The 20,698-nt window shown below is 39.7% G+C and overlaps 1 protein-coding gene across 3 annotated transcripts in view; it reads left to right on the top strand.

Annotated features, from left to right (window-relative positions):
* Nucleotides 1–2,879: 2,879 nt before the first annotated feature.
* BORCS5 (BLOC-1 related complex subunit 5) overlaps nucleotides 2,880–20,698 on the top strand; it is a 71,137-nt gene continuing 53,318 nt past the window's right edge. The window contains exons 1-2 of one of the 3 annotated variants that reach the window (XM_084877664.1): nucleotides 2,880–3,305; nucleotides 4,795–4,938. In XM_084877664.1, coding sequence (XP_084733790.1) covers nucleotides 3,248–3,305; nucleotides 4,795–4,938 — 202 coding nt within the window. In that variant the 5' untranslated portion in view covers nucleotides 2,880–3,247. The remainder of the gene's footprint in view (nucleotides 3,306–4,794; nucleotides 4,939–20,698) is intronic. The other 2 variants (XM_084877665.1, XM_084877666.1) reach the window with 2 other exon arrangements.

The raw sequence follows: 20,698 nt of genomic DNA, 5'->3' as shown, positions 1-20,698 counted from the left end.
GATTTTTAGTACAGTAATGACAGGTCAGAGACCTAATTAATATTCTAAAAAATTCTCTCTGCCAGACACATGTAGGATGGATTGAAGAAGGTGATGCCAAAGTCATTCTGTTTTCCAAGAAATGAGGAGACCCTGAACAGGGCATAGAGATAGAAAAGAAATTAAGACAAAATTCTCTCTAGACTTGTGATTGGTTGATGTGGAGATGAGGGTAAGCAGATTTCTGGCTTGGAAACTGGATGGATGGGTTGCCAGGCAACATAAAGACATGGGAGGAGGAGCTAGTCTGGAGTGGATTAGAGATATAATGAGTTTTAGAATACTTGACTCCTGGTTTTATCACTTATTAGCTACCATAAGACCCTGCATTTGTGCCCTATACCACTGGGGACACAGCATGTTCCAATATGCCTCCACCTGCAGGCAAAAATTTTCCCCTGAAGACAGTCCATAAAGTCTGTAGGTGCAGACACCTACACAAGGCTACAAGGATCATGAAGAATCAGGGAAATATGTCTCACCAAAGAATACAGTAAAATTCCAGTAACTGGTCCCCCCAAAAAATGGAGATCCAGGAATTGCCTGACAAAGAATTCAAAATAAATATCCCAAAGATGTTCAGAGAGCTACAAGAGAACCCAGAAAAAATAATTTAATCACATCAGCAAAACAATACAAGGACAAGATGAAAAGTTCAACAAAGAGATAAAAAGCATAAGAAATAATTTAAAGAACTGAACTGAAGAATTCAACAGAGGACTTCAACAGCAGACTTGACTAAGCAGGGAAAAAAGATCAGTGAGTTATAAGACAGATCGGTTGAAATTACCTAATCAGAAGAGCAAAGAGGAAAAATAAATGAGAAGGAATAAAGCCTACGGGACATATGGAACACTATTATAGAAGCAATGTGTGTACATTTGGAGTCCTAGACAGAAAAGAGAGGGAAGATGGAATAGGAAGCTTACAAAGAAATAATAACTGAGAACTTCCCAAAGTTCTGGGGAGAGATTTGGATATCCAAGCTAATCTGTCATCCCAAAATCTCAATGCAAAATATTCGTATCCAAGACAAATTATAATAAAAATGTCTAAATCAAAGACAGAGAATTTTAAAAGGAAGAAGAAAAAATATTTTCTCATACAAGGAAAACTTCATAAGTCAATGTCTCAGCCAGATCAGTAGAGACCAGGATATTTTTTGGGTATTGCCAAAAAAAAAAAAAAAAAAAAAAAAAAAAAAAAAAAAAAGGCATACGCACACTTTGAATAATTTATAATGGCAGTCTTTAATAAAATACATTTCATTTTCAAAATTGAGCTATCATCTATTACAGTGTATATACATATTTTGGGGGGACACCCTATAATTATCCATTTGTCAGTTGATGGACAGAAAATCCCTTTTAGAACGAAATGTTCATCTAAAAAGAAGCATGAAAAACATCACCACATTAGCATGGAGTAGATTATGGAATACAATATAAATATACTTTGATCTGGAGGAGGGAGAACAAGAGTCAGCATATGAGTAATGCTCCCCCATATTACCTCCTCTCTCACCCACCCCAAATGAAGGCAGATATAGAGAGAATGGAAGGGGTGTCCAGGAGAGCAATGTCACATTACCTAGTGGGTTCTTCCCAGTCCTATCAGCCTGGTGTTTTGTGTGAACCTGGATTATAGCCAAACACCACCTCTAAGAAGTTTATTTTGATCTCTCAGGCAGTTTTTAGTTCTATCCTCACAGTACATCGAACTTGTATTCATTTGTACTTACCCTCAGCCCCCACTTCACCCCCAGTGCTTAATGCTGAGTAGAGGAAAGAGTCTGAGGTTTGAAATCAGACAATATTAATACTAATTCTGCTTAGTGACCATAAGCAAGTTTCCTGTTTATGGGCCTCAGAGTTGTTGTGAAAAGTAAATAAGATAAAATAAGGGAAATGCCTGAGATATAGAAGGAACTTAATCAGTTAGTGAATTTGGCACTCTTTTTGAGATTATATTTACACTAGAGGCTCGATGCACAAAATTCGTGCAAGAGCAATCCTCCCTCCTCCTCTCCCTCCCCCCCCAGCTCTGGCTTCCCTCCAGCCCCCAACAGGCACCTGGGACCTGGGCTTTCCTTGCAGCCATGGCTTTGTGCAGAAGGACGTGCAGAAGGACAGAAGGACGTCTGGTCTAATTAGCATATTATGCTTTTATTATTGTAGATACATAAAATCTCAGGGCATTTGCTGGAAATTTCATGAAGCAAACAATAGGAATCAATTGCAAAGTTCTGAGAATCTCAGAACGTCCCAACTCCGATGGCATTGCTAGGTCTAAGTCCTTGACCTGCCCAAACTGCAGTTTCTGTTCTGCACTACCTGTGCTCCTTCCTCGCCTTTGCTTGTTTCAGTATGGCAGCTTGCGGATAATTGTCAAGGTCTCCTAGGAAATTGCCTAGACTGTGGCTGCATCTACTTTCCTTTAAAGATGCTCCCATACCCTTTTGTCTCATCTCCAGCTCCTTTCACCATCTAGTATTTTAGGGATGACGCCCAGCTTTCAGAGCTGAAACAGGAGCTTTCCACCCAGACAACTGTGGATTCAGACCCTGAGTCTACCTCTCCTGATCTGGAAAATAAAGTTTAAAACACACACACACTATCTATTTTATAACGTTCTAACGACAGGGACAAAGTGTCTAATGTGTGAATGATGCTTAAAGGTGAAGGGTCAGTATCATACCCTTTTGGGGCCCCCGTCTGGTTTTTCAGAGAGTCGGGCCCTTTAAGGGGGCGTCACCCTAGTTTCCTAGGCAGAATGGTCCCGCCCATCCTGGGGCGGGAGGCCGCGGCCCTCTAACCCGGAACTGACGGCCGCGCGCCGCGGGCACCGCCCATCCGCGTCCCGGAAGCAGCGAGCGGGCGGTGCGTGAGCGAGCGAGTGAGTGAGTGAGTGAGAGCGGCGCCGCCCGTCGGTGGCAGGCGCGGCTGAAGTCTGCCGTTCCCGCCTCTCGCTCCTTGGAGCTCCTCCAGAGGAGGCGGGCGAGCTGCTCCTCTGGCCGCGTCCGTTCCCCAAAGAGGGGCTCCCCATTCTCCACCGCCCGGGCTCCCCATTCTCCACCCGCACACATCGCCCCACTGCGGCGCCCCGACTGGATGTAGCCTCCCCATCCCCGCTCCCGTCCTTGCTCGTCGCCCCGCAGCCGGAGCGGCGGCCGCCTCCCCGCTGTTCGCTGCCAGCGGCTGCCTGCACCATGGGCAGCGAGCAGAGCTCGGAGGCCGAGAGCCGACCCAACGATCTGAACTCCTCAGGTCGGTGCCCTAACTTCCACCTTCCTCCATCCACGCGGCCGTGGCGGCCTACGGAGGGCGCTGCCTCCCAGCCTCGTGGGGTCTGGGAGACCGGCGGACACGAACGCTCCGAGAGCCCTCACCGTGCCTTTTTTTTTTTTTTTTTTTTTAAGTCACCATCTGTCCCAGCCTTGAGTCCCCTGATGAAGGGAGTGCCCGTGACAGCAGCTAAGCCAGCGTGGGCGCCCATACCCATTATTTATGTTCGAAACAGCTGTGTCTCCCAGCCACAGCCTGTTTTAAAAGATGACCTAGTTATCTATTGGCTTTAGGACTCGGGACTGACACAGTGAGATTTGGTTCTCACAGTGGAGGGACCCTAGACAGGACTTCTAAGTTAGAACAGGTTCCTTCTCCAAAACGGGCCTCAGAGGTTCCTTTGCAGAAGGGATGTGTGACAGGTTTATAAATCTTTTAACTCTTGGGTGCGTTAGGTGAATTACCAAGAGATTAAGGGGTATTTCTTAAAGAGCAGAAAAAAAAAAAAAAAAAAAAAAAAGATTCTGGAAGAGTGAACGCCATGCCATATGAGACTCCAGCCTCTAGGTGGCAGGGCAGTTCTGTGGCATCCTTGGATCGACCTTTAAGAACCTGACTGATGAGTTTGCCAATCTGCCTTGTGGAGTGGAAAAGGTTTATTCTGGCCCCAGCCAGGAACATATTTGGGGAGAGGAAGATGTCCTGGACTAGTGAGTCCTTGATCGTTTGAATCACTTCCCTCCGAGTAGATTGCATCGAGACCTGAAATTGACCTGCTTCTAGCAGCCTTCCAAGTATCTGAATTTTGCCTCAGCCTAGAAGGGACCTACTGATTATTTTTTTTACCTCCTTGGACTAATCCCTGTAACTTTAAGGGTGAGGGTGCCTCAGGAATACACCCATTATCTAGGGTTGAGTATCAGGGTTTGTCCCCAACCCCCATAATTAGGATGTGTACTTGGTTCGCTGTGATGGGTGGCTTTGACAGCTCTGCAATCGCAGTGCCGCAGGGATGGGTCCTGTATACCAACAGCTTGTAGACCTCCAGTTCCTTTCCTAACTCTTTTTCTACGGCTGTTGACTTTGGGAAAGTCACAGCCAAACTTTGTACCTTTATTCCTCATTGGTGAACTAGGGACAGACATCAAGAAGATCAAAGAAATAACAAAAACATAACTTGCTCATTCTTTTGTGTGCCAAATAATAAAATATTTTAAATTACAAAAAACAATTTCATGTATATATATATATATAATGAAATTCTGTAATGTTTGAGTTATTTAAAACTATGATAGAAAATGGAGTTCCTCCATGATTCTTTTCCCTTATGAGCCCCTGCCGCAGAAAAAATCCAGTTAGCATTTTTTTTGGTATAAAAATATTATTTTTAATAACTACAGTGAAACAGCTTTGGTGAGACAGGGGTGGCTAATGAACATGCAACTCCTGAGTGGTGTAACTTTATTTTCAGTGACTCCTTCTCCAGCTAAGCACAGAGCCAAGATGGACGACATTGTGGTTGTGGCTCAGGGCTCCCAGGCCTCGCGGAACGTCAGCAATGATCCTGATGTCATCAAGTTGCAAGAGATTCCAACCTTCCAACCTCTTTTGAAAGGTAAGGGCTTGCATTTTGACTCATCTGGACTTGCTGGAAAGGTTTGCATAGCCCCACTACTCTCCTCAGATATCTGTGTGCCTTATTCATCTCCTTTAGGTCTTTCCTTAAATGGCATCTTCTCTGTGAAGCCTTCCTTGACTGCCCTATTTAGAATTGCAGCCCTTTTCCCTGCCTGTTTTTCTCGGTAGCACTTAATCATCATTGCCCTATACTGCATTGTTTATTTGGTTACCGTCTCTATTTTTCCACTAGAATGTGTGATGGCATTGGTTCCAAGTGTTAAATCCTCAGCATTTGGAATAGAGCCTGGTATAAAGTAGGGTCTGAATAAATGAATGAATGATGTTGGAGTTAGCCCTTACCTGTTATATTTCCATGAATGGTCTGGATTCTGGACTATGGTTTGGCTAGTTCAGATCCATAGAAGAAATCTTCATGACCACCGATACACTTTTAGTTCTGGCAACCGTATTGGTTGAGAGGAGAGAGCATATATTGAGGAGGGAGAGTGTAAACAAACCATTAACCTTCTTGATTAGTGTATATTGAGGTAGTTACCTTTTAATATGAGTTTTATTTACTTAATAGTTTCATATTTTTGTTAATTTTAAATTAGTAAATATATTAATTTATTTTGTTATTTTGTTATTTTCATATCGCCATTAAACACTGGTAATGGAGTGGGGTTTCTACTATAAGAATCTCTCTTTCTGTCTCCCTCTCCCCTAAAAATTAGGATGTATAAATGAATATGAGGTACTGGTTTATTAACCTGGTACAGTGTACAGTAATAGAATTCATCTTACATTTATATATTTTAAAAGCCCCTGCCATACACATATTCCTTTAATTCTCATATCACTAAATATGTTTAAGTGATTTGTGCCAGATTCTATAGCTGCTGATGGATTGAACTTGAACCTTCATCACTGATGTCAAATTCTATACTAGTTATACTATTCCACGCTATACTTAAAAAACAAAAATATAAAAACAAATAGTGCTTCATAGATGATCCATATATCAACTCATTCTTCCTAGAACTTCATCTGCTTTACTAATGAGGCAGTACAGGCTTTCAGTCTGTTCCTCACGGACCTTAGAGTTAGACTTTGGTAAACTCTCTGGCTCTTACATAAAATGACACATTACATCCCCTTATTAGTTTTCATAATTTTGAGGAATTATGTGATTCTCTAAAGAAGCCAACATTAATGAAATTTTCATCTCTACGTATCCTTGTACAACAACATTAAAAGATATAACCTTTATCTTTAGAAACTTAGAGGTGGGAGCTGGTATTCTCCCAGCAGTTGCCAACTGGTGGTTCTGAGGTCTGAAAGGTTGGAGACCGCTGGTTTAAGGAAACCTTCCTACTCTGTCCCTCTGGAAATGCATGCAGTACTTCTCACAGTCAGGATTTTCATGGCTGTTAACTGTGTCCTTTCTCCTAAACTCTTCTAGTCCCTGCATGAGGCCTTATGTGACCAATTTTTGTCCCACTTTAGGGAAATAATAAAAACAAACGACAATAATTCCCTCAGAACTTTGAGATATACTTAATTTTCTGAGATTAATGTTTCTTTTCTTAAGTATTTGAAATAACTTATAATTTATGATAATAACTTGACCAGTAAGTGAAACATCTAGGAAAAGGCTTGATACTAAGGGAAGCTGACTTCAGATTTAAAATAATCGCTGGGGATCTGAAGGTGAATAGTTAATGAGGTGTACTGCAGTCAATGCAGTGCAGCTGGATTGGTTGCACTGATTACCGAGGTTTTAATTGGGACTCGGCCACCAACTAGCTAGCTGTGTTGCTCTGGCTTTGTTTTTCGCCTCTGTGAACCTTGTTTGTTGAGAGCATTGAGGACAGTTTCAGGAGAGAGGAAAGCTGGTGAGTAGCAAGTTGTAGTTGAGAGGTGATCTAGGATTTGGAAGGTAGATAAGTCACTTGGTAAGAGTGTCATGAAAGTAAGAAATGGCAACATGTGACAACGGCCAGACTGCAGGGACACACACACACACACACACACACACACACAGCCAGTGCGCATTGAAGTTGATGCTCATGTTTCACTTGTGAAGTAAGTAAGAGCATCCTGAACAGTGGAAAAGATAGGCAAAGGGGACAATTGGGTGGAAATAATAAGTATAATTATAATAGTAGCTAATTCCCTCCCCTTCATGCCTCTGCATAATAGCTGTTATTCTTTTCATATGTTCATATTAAAACATTGGTGCTCAGAGCTTAAATTCAGTGCCTAAAAATCACATGGCTTACAAGTGTTAGCCCATCTTGCAATGGCATCGGGTCATCAAGTGTGTCAAAATTTTGTACATAGGGAAAGACTCAGTTCCCAATTCTAGCAAAGCCCATTGTTCCAATCACTGGGCTGTAATAAGACATAGAGGGTTGGGTGTGAGGTTGTTTGGACTTTTAGGTGCAGCATGTGTTGAGGTGCCTCCTGCTTTGACATTGTTCTGTCTGGTAATTTAAAGCCCGGCCAGCTGTCTGCTGGGCGGCTGCAGGGGCCACTCATCACTGTTGCCTTTATGCCCTGATCTCTTTTCCCCTCTTTCCTGCTTTCAGGATGAGGCTGTTTCTCAAAGTAGTAAAAGGGCCATACAGTGAGGGCTCTACCCCCCAGGTTTGATTTCAGAGAGCTTTTATTCAAGTTAATGACAGTTTATTCTCCCAAAACAATATATTCAAGTATTACACAGAGTTCACTATTGTTCCATAATGTCATATGATGTAATGCTGATGCTGGTGGGTGATCTGCAGAGGCAGCGGCCAGGCGAGTTTGGGGCTATTTGTATGACTGAGGTAATGTTTGCATTTTTAATAAGCAAGCAGATTCTTTCTTTGGTCTTTAACCCTTTTGGATAATTATACCAGAATATAATGTATGATCTGTACAGCTGCCAAATATGTGTTCCTATTTTTTTTTTTAAGTCAAAAGAATTTGTTTGTCATAGCAGTGTCTGACTTTACCAATTTATTTTGAAATGTAAAACATTCAGTAGAAAATTAAAATTAAAAAAATTAGAAAGTAGCAATAAATGGTAATGACAGAACACAGTCAAAATGCAGATTTGATGCAAAGTAGTTAGATTGCTAAAGATTAAACAAGTTCTATAGATTTCTTAAAACTTAACCACTCATATTTTTTAATGGTTACCATTATTTTATGTCATTTCATATAAATGAAATATTCACAAGCTAAATGCAATATTGATGTTTTATATATACATAAGTTAAATAATTATTCTATTTATTCATGTTGATGAATATATGCATGTATACACATATGCATGCATAAGCACATTCTTTGCAATTGACCTATCATTTTTGCTGTTGACCCTGGATACAGCATATGATTGTCCTGCTGACTACGGAAGAGACTGTCCTTGTTACCAACAAGGAAGGTTAAACATACAGTAGAGACGCTTCAATGACACCAAACAGCTTTGTTGGGAATTTTGTGTTTGGTTGTGAAGACCATGGTATATGTGAAGTAGATTTTGACAATTGAAAAGAGCTAGGGGCTTTTCTTGGGAGAGCAAAATCTCATTGAACAGCAGTGAAGGCTCTCAAATCACATGGGACGTTGAGAATTGGTGCTTGAGGCGGAAGCTGGGTTAGAATGACTCGATGGAAAAGGGCGATAAGGAGAATGCGAGGGAGCTAGATTTTCAGTGACCAGTTTCTTCACATCTGTTTCACCTCCTTGTCTATTAGCCAGACAAATAGTTTGAAGGTAGAAAGTCTTTGCATTTGTAAGACACCTTTGTTTCCCAGCAGTCAGATTTTATCTCTGCACTGGAACATGGGGTGTCGAGAGAATGGATCTTAATCAGAGCACAGTCTTCTTTGAATGGCTTAGAGGTGACTCTAGGCCCAGGTTGATCCTAAGAGTGTATTTCTCCCACCCAAACACCATATTAGAAAAGTTGATCACTTATTCCTGATTACCTTGTAATCAGTCTTGTATGTATAATAGCTCTTCAGATAACCTTTTTAACAAGGCTGTTAACCAGTAAAGGGAACCTTACTCAGAAACTGGGTAACCTTAAGCGAAAGGTCCTTTAAACCGTTTGAGAAGGCGAAGCCATTTTGTAAGAGTAGCCTCACTCTTTTCCTCATCCAATAATCTCTGTGCCTGCATCCATTTTTGTTTCTTTGTATTAAATCTCAGAGAAGGTACCTATGCCTATTCCTGAAACTTAATGCTTCTTTATTTAACCTTTTCTTTCATTTGCTGGGACTTTGTTTCTGTACTTGTATCTAGCATCTAGCTTAGTGAACTTTAAGTATTTTGAAATATAGACCTCTAGATCAGCAATTTTCAACCCATGTGCTGCAAAAAATTTTTAAAACATGCAATATTTGACTATGTAGTCACTGGCACTGACCTCTCTTCCCTTAGAAAAAAAATGGACAACAACCAACCTATCAATAACTGTCTGGTGTGAATGAATCAAAATTATACTTATTTTTTTGTCAGATCGACATAGTATTTTTTGGTGTGCTAAAGAATTTTAGTAATTAGTTTGTGTGCCATGAGATGAAGAAACTTTTTAAAAATTCTGGTTATAGATCCCAACTTGGAGCGAGAGAGTCTGATTCAGTAGGTTCAGGTTTAAGGCAACTATCTATTAAACTAGCATTCTTATGTTCATGGATCACACTTTGGAAAACATTGAGCTAGAACATGAATCTCTTACTTGAGATCACAGACCTATTAGATCATTTAACTAAATGACTTTATATATTTTAAAAAGTGGTTATCAAAAGAGTATTTTCAATATGTTATTGGGTTTTTATTATTTTGGGGCAAACTCCAGTATTATTAAAACTGATTTATATTGCCAAAACCGGTTTGGCTCAGTGGTAGAGTGTTGGTCTGCGGACTGAAAGGTCCCGGGTTCGATTCCGGTCAAGGGCATGTACATTGGTTGCGGGCACATCTCCAGTAGGGGGTGTGCAAGAGGCAGCTGGTCGATGTTTCTCTCTCCTCGACGTTTCTAGCTTTCTATCCCTCTCTCCTCCAGTAAAAAAAAATCAATAAAATATATTAAAAAAAAAAAAACTGATTCATATTGATGCCTGTATGTTAAATTTTAGATTCATTGAGAATTCATTATTGAGGAAGAATTTTTTAGAAGTCACAGGTTTTCGTAATGAATGGATAAAATAACTGTGTTACATTTATACAATGGAATGCTACTCTGCCATAAAAAGGAAAACTTACCCTTTGCAACAGCATGCAGGACCTGGATAACATTATGTTAAGTGAAATAAGCCAGTCAGAGAAAGACAAGCACCATATGATTTCACTCCTATGTGGAATTTAATGAACTGCCAAGCAAAATAGAGGCAGATTCATAGATAGAGAGCAGGCAGACAGCTTTGGGAGGTGGGGAGGTTTTGGGGAGAGATAGAGGGATTGAGCAAAAAAGAAAAAATAAGAAAGAGAACTCATATACATGGACAACAGTGTAGTGATTGCAGGGGTGAAGGGAGAGGAGTGAGGAGAGTTGATAAAGGGGATAAATGGTGATGGAAAAAATAAAATTGAAATTAAAAATGTTTCTATCAAAATTCAGTTTCACAGAAAGCTAATGAAATGCAAAGTGACATTGTAAAGAATGAGTTTTGATATATAATTATTTTTCTCATATGAGCTGATTAAAATAATTAACAAAAGTGTCTAAAGATTTATTATTATACTAGTGTATATCCAAAATTTCTTCATTTAATTTTTGAACATGCTCATTTTTTGGACAAAGAATCGCACGTTTAGATATATTTTTAATATTATTTATAGACATAGTATTTCCAAAGGTAACTTCAGTAATAGATCCGTTACAAATCATTTCACAGGGGATTTCAGTAATATCCACTCCTAAATGAAAACTGCTATTAAGTTTGCCATCTCCAAGTTTTGCTAACCATTCACTACAAGCAGAATCCTCTGATCTCATATTTGTTTTAAGAGACAACTTTCTGAAACATCCCCAAGAACAGTACTTTAAACTCATTTGTACTATGGCTGATCACATAGCATGTGATACAATACTGAGACATTGTCAAAAATTCCCTCCAAGAAGGAGAAGTTTCCCACCAAATGCAACATTCAGATTCATAATGTCTCTTAGTAATCTGTCTATGGCGTTTATAGGATGACTGGATGTCATGAAGCATTCACTAATAATGAGAAGTTTGGCTTTTTTAATGGTTTTAGCAACTTCACTCTTTATGTCGAGTCTAGAAATTGAAGTTTCATTTAATGGAATTGGTCATTTATATTAGGAATGAGAGTTTCTTCCATCGAAAAGTAAATTTGCAGCAATTCCTGCAGATGCTGTGGGTAAAACAGTATCACCACAACCTCTAATATAATGTATTAAAACGTTATAAAGGTATGTTTTTCCACTACCACCTGGACTATCCAAGAAAAAGCATTTGGGGTGTACAGTTTGATCTTCGATGGCTGAAGTTATTCTTTCTACAACTAACCCCCACTAAACCCTGCTGGACCCTTAGCCTATGTCATTCTCACTCACCCTCTCACAATCCAGCGCTTAAACCAGACCCCATAGAGAGGTGTCTGCCACTGCCACGGCCTCACCCCTACCCCCACTGCTGACCCCCTGCACTTGAACCAGGCCTCCTTGGCCTCTTTATTTCTTACCTGTAAAGGGAATGGGAATTCAGTGGCTATGAAGGTGCCTTCTAGCTCCAATGTTCTCTGGGGAGCAGCATCAGGACCAGAACTCAGATCGCCACCACTGTTATTGGCAGAGCCTCCTTCTGCCTGGTCTTCTGCCCCTGGGCAAGTCCCAGCCAAGCCGCCCTCACCCTGTTCTTTCTATAGTGCCCAAGTCACCAGGACTAATCCCTCCTATGGCTGGCTTACCCGGACCACAGGCCTCTTGGCCAGGGCTCTGGCCAGATCTCTGCCCTCTGCTCAGCCTCACCTCAAAATCGACTTCACCCCCACTAAAACTCTGCAAGTTCCTTAGCCTATGTCATTCTCACTCTCTGGGACTTGAACCAGACCCCTGGTGCAGGCATGCAGAGAGGCGTCCCCGCCCCCACAGCAGACCCCCTGCTGTTCGGCCACCTGTCTGGTCATGTAGGTCATGACGGCCCCTAGCTTTTTATATATTAGAATGTAAGCAAATTATGTAAACAACAATGCAGTTTTGAATTGCAAGATTGTTGGAGCAGGCATAATCATCGTTGGGGGTAGCTTTGTTCTTTATTCAGTCTTTCTAACTGAGAGCTTTCTCTAACTTATAATTAAAATAGTAATATCTTTTGTTTCAGTAAATCTTATGTTATATCAAGATTAATATGTACCAGCTACAAGATAAGAAAACAAATGATAAATCCTATTGAGAGAAGTTAATACTTATATAGGCCAGTGGTCAGCAAACTGCAGCTCGCGAGCCACATGTGGCTCTTTGGCCCCTTAAGTGTGGCTCTTCCACAAAATACCAGGTACCTTAATTAAGTTAATAACCATGCACCTACCTATATAGTTTAAGTTTAAAAAATTTGGCTCTCAAAAGAAATTTCAATCGTTGTACTGTTGATATTTGGTTCTGTTGACTAATGAGTTTGCCAACCGCTGATATAGGCCAAAGAGAGATTGAAACATCTTTAATGCTAATAAATATCATAGTTTGCCTTTTTTCATAAGATGGCCTCCCTTTAATGTAGGTTAATGTACAGTAATGATATTTTTACCACTTTTGCCACTAGATGTCACTAGACTAAAACAATTATTAAACTGGTTACAATTGCTACAACTTGAGGCAATATTTGCAAAAGACTTTGGCTAATTCAGTTTACTCTGTAGCATCTGGATTTCTCATAAAAACAGGTCACAGGTTCAAGCACAACCTAGTTGAAAAATATGTGTTTTGTAACACATTAGTAATCTATCATTAGTTATTTTAGTGTTTATCAGGATAGAAAAGGAAAAATTATTGCCACAGGAAACTTTCAGTGACCTTAATTTTTTGAAGAGAAAACTATTTTCAGGCTATCTCTGCACTCTTGCCTGTGCCTTGGGCCTGTCCTAGGAGGCTAGGGGGCTGAGGGGACTGGGTGCCGCCATCTTTGAGGGTATGGCAGCAATTAGCATATTCCCTCCTTATTGGCTGTGAGCGCCGCCATCTTTATTAGATAGGATATAAATATATAAACAATATATTAAAATATAAGTGTATTTATACTTACTATAAATATATATATTTTAAATGTTTACGTCTTTCAAAGATGTTAAGAAATTGGTAAACATATTTTATATTAACTCAAATATTTACTATCTTTGGTGTTTATTGAGCTTCTTGAATGAGTGGATTAATGTTTTTCATGAAAATTGGTAAGTTTCTCTTTTCTCTCCTGGGATTTCCATTGTGTATATATTGTAATGCTTGGTGTTGCATAAATTTCTGAAGCTCTGTTTATTTTTCTTCAATCTTCTTTCTTGTTATTAAGATTGGATAATTTCCATTTTTAGGATCACTGAAAGTTTCTCTTGCCACCTCAAACTGCGTTGAATTGCTGTGGTGAATTTTTCATTTCAGTATTGTACTTTTCAACTTCAGGATTTCTATCCTGTCATGGAGTATCTCTGTGTATTCAGTGTAATAATACTTTTCTTCCCAAGATTTTTGTTATTTTATTTTCTTTAATTGGGGAATATTTGTCAATTAAAAATTGCATATACATGATAGGTAAGGTGTGCAATTTGATGATTTGGTATAAATATGAATTGTGAGATAATCACAATCTAACACATACTGTTGTTACTATTTTTGTTTGTTCATTGTTTCTTCGTTTTGTAACATGCTTACTAAAACTGCAAAATCTCTTTCTGCTGTGATTTGTGACCATTAATGTCTCTGCTCATTTTTTAAAACTGGTTTTTATTTTTAGTCTGCTTTCCCAGGGGGTGCCCCTATAGCTACATGACGTACTGGTCAGCCAGTTATTGAATAGAGGTTATACTAAACCACCTTGAACTGCAAGGTTTCTGTCATCTGTCAATGGGCCTGTTATGGGTAAGTCACACATTCAAAGTTCAGGGTGTTTTCAAGCCTCTGCCTTTTACATTCCGCTGGCCCCTTTCACCTTGTCTCTTGGCATGCGAACAGCTTCAGTGTCAGCCAGGGGAGTGTGACTGATGAGACCTTCTCGGATTTTGCTGTAAGAGCACGCAGCCTCCACCAGGAATAAAATTGCCCCAAACGTGCCCACAACTTTGTGCTAATAGAGCATTTGGCGCTTCCCACTTGCCCTTCTCTGAGATAATCAATTTCACTGACACCACCACGGGACATGGGTGTTATGCACTGCTCCAAATTAAGTGAACCTTTTCCTACTGCACCAAAGAAAGCTTCTCATTCTCATAACATGTGCCCATCTGGCACAACGTCGGCTTCAACTGAGGCAGGAGGGATCATAGAGGCCCCAGGTGAGAATGCCATGGATTTACTGTTCTTATTCAGGTTCATGCGTTTTTAGGCATAAATGCTTCTCACAGTATTGTATGCCTTTAGTTGATTTTTTTAAGCCTCAGATTGATTGTTTGTATGAATTTTGTTCAGTTTTTTTTTTTTAAATTTTGTTCAGTTTTATAGTTTCTTTTTGCAACAAGGGTTTGTTTATTGTCTCACTTGGTTGTAGCAAGAAGTCATATCTGTCAAATCCATTTGCTTTTAATCGAGCTCTGTGTTTATATTTAAACTGAGTTTCTTGTAGCCAGCATATACAGGGTGGTGAAAAAGTAGGTTTATATTTGTGAGTATGTGAAACAGACTTTATTCTTGTATTATTATTTATTAATTACTAGAGGCCTGGTGCACGGTGGGGTCCCTCTGCCTGGCCTACACCAAAACTGTCAGTTCCTACATCCCAAGAGGAATGTAGTAGTGTGTGAAGGGGAGGTGGCTGGGGAGGAGCTCAAGCCCTGGCCTCTCCGTAGGCTTGCTGCCGCCCCGCTGAGGTCTCTGCCCGCCCGTCCTAGGGAGAAGTGGTAGTGGGCTCGCACCCAGTCAGTTCTGAGCCCATCCGGATCCCGCTCTGCATGGGGGAGGGGTGCGCAGGGGGAGTGTTCATGGAAGAGGCTCGAGCTGTGTCTAGCAGTGGGAACACACTGACCATGAGGGGGCAGCTCCTGCGTCTGCCCCCTGGTGGTCAGTGCGCATCATAGCTACCGGTCGATCAGTTGACCTGTAGCTTAGGCTTTTAGTATATATATATATAGATTGTATTGTTTTCCATGCAAACAACTATAAACCTACTTTTACCATACCCTATAGTTATCTTGCTTTTTTTATTCATGTTGAATTCTCTGTCTTTTAAACAATATCTTTAGCTTTCTTATATTCAATGTAATTTCAATGCGGTTGGATTAAACTCTTCCAACTTGCTGTTTTCCATATGTTCCATGTGTTCTTTATTCCTTTCCCTTTCCTTTTTGTGTGTGCGCGTGTGTGTGTGTGTGTGTGTGTGTGTGTCTACTTTAGCACTTATCAACTCCTTTTATGAGCCAATTTTTATCTCCACTGTTGTCTTATTATTTAAGTCATAAAAAATTTTGTGTGGTTGCCCTAGAGTTTATAGTACACATCTTTGATTAATCACCATTTCACATATAGTGTAGAGTTTTTATCACAGGAAGGTATTTATACACCAATTTCCTCATCATATTTTGTGCTATTGTTATTATATATTTTTCTTTTACATATGCTATAAACCCACAATACATTGCTATTTTTGCTGTAGACCAGGGGCAGCAAACTTTTTTCTGTAAAGGGCCTGATAATATTCTGGGCATTGTAGGCCATCTGGTCTTTGTCTCAGCTGCTCAGTTTTGTCATTGTAGCGAGAAAGCAGCCATAGACAATACATAAAAGAATGGGTGTTACTGTGTTCCAATATAACTTTACTTACAAAAACAGGAAGTGGGTGAAATTTGGCCCCCAAGCCATACTTTGTTGACCCCTCCTTTAGACAATCATTTAGAGCTATTGAAAATAGAAAAGGTATTTCATATTTACCTTCATTTCCGCCATTTTCTGAGATCTTCATTTTTAAATATAGATCCAAGTTTCTATTTGATTTCATATTTCCTTTGCCTGAAGAACTTCCTTTGACATTTCTTATAGTTTGGATCTGTTGGTAATGAATTCTTTCAGTTTTTGTTGCTCTGGAAAAGTCTTTATTTCTACTTTTTAGCCCTGACTAGCATGGTTCAGTTGGTTGGAGTGTTGCCCCATACATGCAAGGTCATCTCTTCCTGGTCAGGGCACATATCTAGGTTGTGGGTTTGATCCCTGGTTGGGTGCATACGGGAAGCAACTGATCAATGTTTCTCACATTGTTTCTCTCTCCCTCTACCTTCCTCTCCCTCTCTCTCTGGAAACAATAGAAACATACCCTTGGGTGATGATTTTTAAAAAATGATAATTCTTGACCTCGTTGCTCTGTGTATATCTTTTTTCTCTGGCTGCCTTAAAGATTTTCTTTTTCCCCCCCTTTTAAAAAAATTAACATATAATTTAAATAAAGTAAAATATATCCTTTTCAATATACAGTTCTGTAATTGTTAATGTAGCTGTACAGTTGCTTAACCATTCTAACAATCAAGATATGAAATGGTTCCATCATCCCCCAAAACTCTTCCCATGTCCCTCTATAGTCAAATCCTTGCCTCACCCGAACCTCTGACTATCATTGATCTGTTTTCTGTCCTTAGAGTATTGCCTTTTCCAGAATGTTACTTAAGAGAAATCATATGGTAATCTAATTTTTTGAGTCTGGCTTCTTTCACTTAGAATAATGCATTTTTGAGGATTACCCATGTGCTTATATTAGGTTTGTTCTTTATTGCCAGTCAATAGTCCATCTTATGAATCTACCATAGTTTGTCTATAAAGCCACTATAACAAATATTTTGTGGCTGTAGCAATGCATGGAAAGATTGTTTTCTAAAAGGTTTAATAAACCAGCCAAAACTGGTTTGACTCAGTGGTAGAGCGTTGGTCTGAGGACTGAAAGGTCCCGGGTTCGATTCCGGTCAAGGGCATGTACTACCTTGGTTGCGGGCACATCCCCAGTAGGGGGTGTGCAAGAGGCAGCTGGTCGATGTTTCTCTCTCATCGACGTTTCTAGCTCTCTATCTCTCTCCCTTCCTCTCTGTAAAAAATCAATAAAATATATTTTTAAAAGGTTTAATAAACCAGCAGTGCCTGGATATATCAAATTCATAATATCCTCTTCAGCATTGGGCATTATTTAAATGTTTTTTTCCCTCCAAATTGGAAATGTCTTTTATTCTGATCATAAAAAGAACACATACTCATTAAAAATGGTAGAACTGTCTCCTTTCTAAGCTAACAGTTTCAGTCCCTTGTATAACATGAATTTGTGTCACTCAGCCTTCTGATCTAAAACCTAAATGTACTCCATTTTGGCCCTTTGAGAGCAGGACCGCTAGCACTGAAAAAAGCATTCCAGGTGTGAGCTGGATCTACTGGCTTGCTCTGCATGCTGTATTTCCTCTAATACAGCCCAAGTTTGGAGTAGCATTTTTGGCAGCCATATGCAATTGTGGCTGCCAAAATTGAATAATCTAAAACTCTAAAGTCTCTTTCACATGTGCTGCTGTTAAGCCACACCTCCTTCATTCTGTATCTCTCCAGAGTTTTTTGGACCTTCAGTGAAGACTTTGTAATCATCCATAACTCAGTGTCAGATATAGCCTGTGTTTTTAAGCTTGTTGATTTTTTGTGTGAAGCCCTGTGATTAATCTACTATGAGTGATTTCTGATGAGGTCATTGAAAAATGTTTAACAGCACAGAACCCAGGTCAGAGAGCCAGAGGCGATCTCATGCCATGTTACAGTTAGTAGATATAGAACTCTTGCCATGTGTTAAGAATATTTTTTTTAAAAATATATTTTATTGATTTTTCACAGAGAGGAAGGGAGAGATATAGAGAGATAGAAACGTCGATGAGAGAGAAACATCGACCAGCTGCCTCCTGCACACCCCCTACTGGGGATGTGCCCGCAACCCAGATAGATACATGCCCTTGACCGGAATTGAACCTGGACCTTTCAGTTCGCAAACCGACGCTCCACCACTGAGCCAAACCAGTTTTGGCTGTTAAGAATATTTTTTAATTTATAATTTCTATTTAGTATTTTTTGGGATAAGGAGATGGCCATCTTATATGTAATTAGTGAGAGGTAGAGTTCAATGTTGTAAAATTCATTGACACTCTTTTAGTTATATTTTATTAGCACCATGCTTTATTATATATATCATTAATGCAGTATTTATTATGGTATCCTATATATATTACCACTATGTGTATTTATTATTTCTACCATACTTATTTAAAACATTGAGGCTTTTTTTGTTTGTTTGTTTGTTTGTTTGTTTGTTTTGTCTAAGATTGAAACCACCTTGTGGACCACACTTCCCCAAACATATTGTAGCTGTGATAAAAATCACATAATTGCCCTGGCTAGTGGGCTAAGTGGTTAGAGCACTGGCCCATGCACTGAAGGGTTGCAAGTTTGATTCCCAGTAAAGGGTACATACCTGGGTTGCAAATTTAATCCTTGGCCCCAATCAGGGCACATGTAGGAGGCAACCAATCAATGTATCTTTCTTATATCTATGTTTCTCTCTTTCTCTCTGACTCTCCCTCCTTCACTCCCCCCCTCTCTCTAAAAATCAATGAAAAAACTATCCTCAGGTGAGGATTAACAACAAGAACAACCTTTGAAAGGAGAGTAAAAGTTCTATTTTAAGACCTGCTTCAAACCTAAATAGGGTAGCAATGTCATGGCTGCGGCTAATTTAGACTGCAAGAAATCAACAAAGAGGAACTGCTAGCCAGGGATAGTTAATATCCAAAAGCAAAATAAATATATCTGTAAATAAAGAAGCAAATTTCATTATGACATTCACTGTTTTCTTTGGATGCGGTCATTGAGCAGTGGTAGATAAGCACATTATTAAAACCACCGTATCAGGGAATGTTCCATAGTAATGCAATAAGAAAAATAGGACAATACGTGAATAATTATGGGAAGGAAACCAGACTCATAAGGAGCACATATAAGAAAAGGTAAGTCATTTGGAAATCTGGTCCAAGGACCAGGAAAAAGCAAACATTAACCCTGTGGCCAGATGGGCTTTATCTTTCTGCTGTTCTTTCCATTTCCTGCCAATATAGTAAAAAAGATTGAAACAATATCAAGGCAGCCCCACACATTAAAAGTGCTAGATGGAAATGAAAAAAAATGTTCCCAGATATGAGCATAACTCCTTTTGATTAGACAACTAAGCCATTCTCCTCCGACTTGCAAAAATTCTGGCAAGAAGCTGTGGTTCTGGGGCCTCTTTATTTTGGTTGTTTTATCCCTATTTTTGATTTGGTAACACTCACTGGCTCTTACTCTTTCCAACATGGAGACAGGACATAGGTTATTGAGGCAAATGCTCTGAGTTCAAATAGAAAGAATGTCGAAAGGTAGTAACTATCCCTAGCTAGAGTTTTTTCCCCAGGTCAGTACAAATAAAATACATGTTTAATGAACAATGATAAGGATGATTATTATCTTTAAAAAAATACATATATATATACACACATACATATATACACACATACATACACACACACACACACACACACACACACACACACATATATATATATATTTCAGGGAGGAAGAAAGAGGGAGAGATGGAAACATCAATGATGAGAGAGAATCATTGGTTGGCTGCCTCCTGCACACCCCCTACTGGTGATTGAGCCCACAACCCCAGCATGTGCCCTTGACCCTTCAGTCCACAGGCAGATGCTTTATCCACCAAGCCAAACTGAACAGGGCACCACAATCCTCCTTAATCCGAGCTCACGTTATGTGATTCCTGCTCAGAATGTTTGGTCGCTCCCTCTGCCTCACACATGCAGGTCTGAGCTCCTCAGCTTCACATGAAGATCTCAAGAAGTCTTTATATTCTCATCTCACCCTGCTTGTGTGTGTCTTGAGCTCCAGGCCAAATTAGATGCTTCCCTTGCTTTACCACCTCCATGCCTTTGCTCTTGGCCTTCCATCTATAAGGTGTCTTTTTTTGTTGTGGTCTGCTAAAATCATACCCTCCTTTAAGACTTTGATTGTTCATTTGTTTAACAAATATTTGAGTGGCTACTGTGAGCTCTAGGCACTGTTCTAGTAGGTGAGCCTCTAGCAAATTATAAAATCTCTGCTCTCATGGAGCTTGCCTTTTAATAGTTCACCCACTAAAATGTAAGTTTGCCTTAAGCTATCTCCTTCATCATCTTTTTTACTTTCTCTATATTGATATGATACACCTTCACACAAATGATTATGATGAGAAAGAAAAAGGTAAGATATTTGAAGTGACTACTGTGGCTGGGCTGAGAAACATTCCAAAATGCTTTGTTTTTCAAAGTGTGTGTCCTCGGTGTAGAAAGAAGCAAATGTAACATAACCAAAGGTATAAGAGTAATGACTTGAATAGGGTCAGGATATATAAAAGCTAGGATAAACAGAGTCTTCTGAAGTGAGTGACATAAAGAATACCTAGAGATACAAAAAATTATATTCCCAGCAAAGGTAGCAGTAAGTAGATGTAATTAGTCTTTTGTGCCAACTTGAGGTCATGCTAATGTATGGCAGAGCAGAACTA

This window comes from Pipistrellus hanaki (assembly GCF_964339955.1).
Source record: "Pipistrellus hanaki genome assembly, chromosome: 3".
Classification (NCBI taxonomy): domain Eukaryota; kingdom Metazoa; phylum Chordata; class Mammalia; order Chiroptera; family Vespertilionidae; genus Pipistrellus; species Pipistrellus hanaki.
The sequence above is the reverse complement of the archived record's forward strand: the minus strand, read 5'-3'. Positions and strand labels throughout refer to the sequence as shown.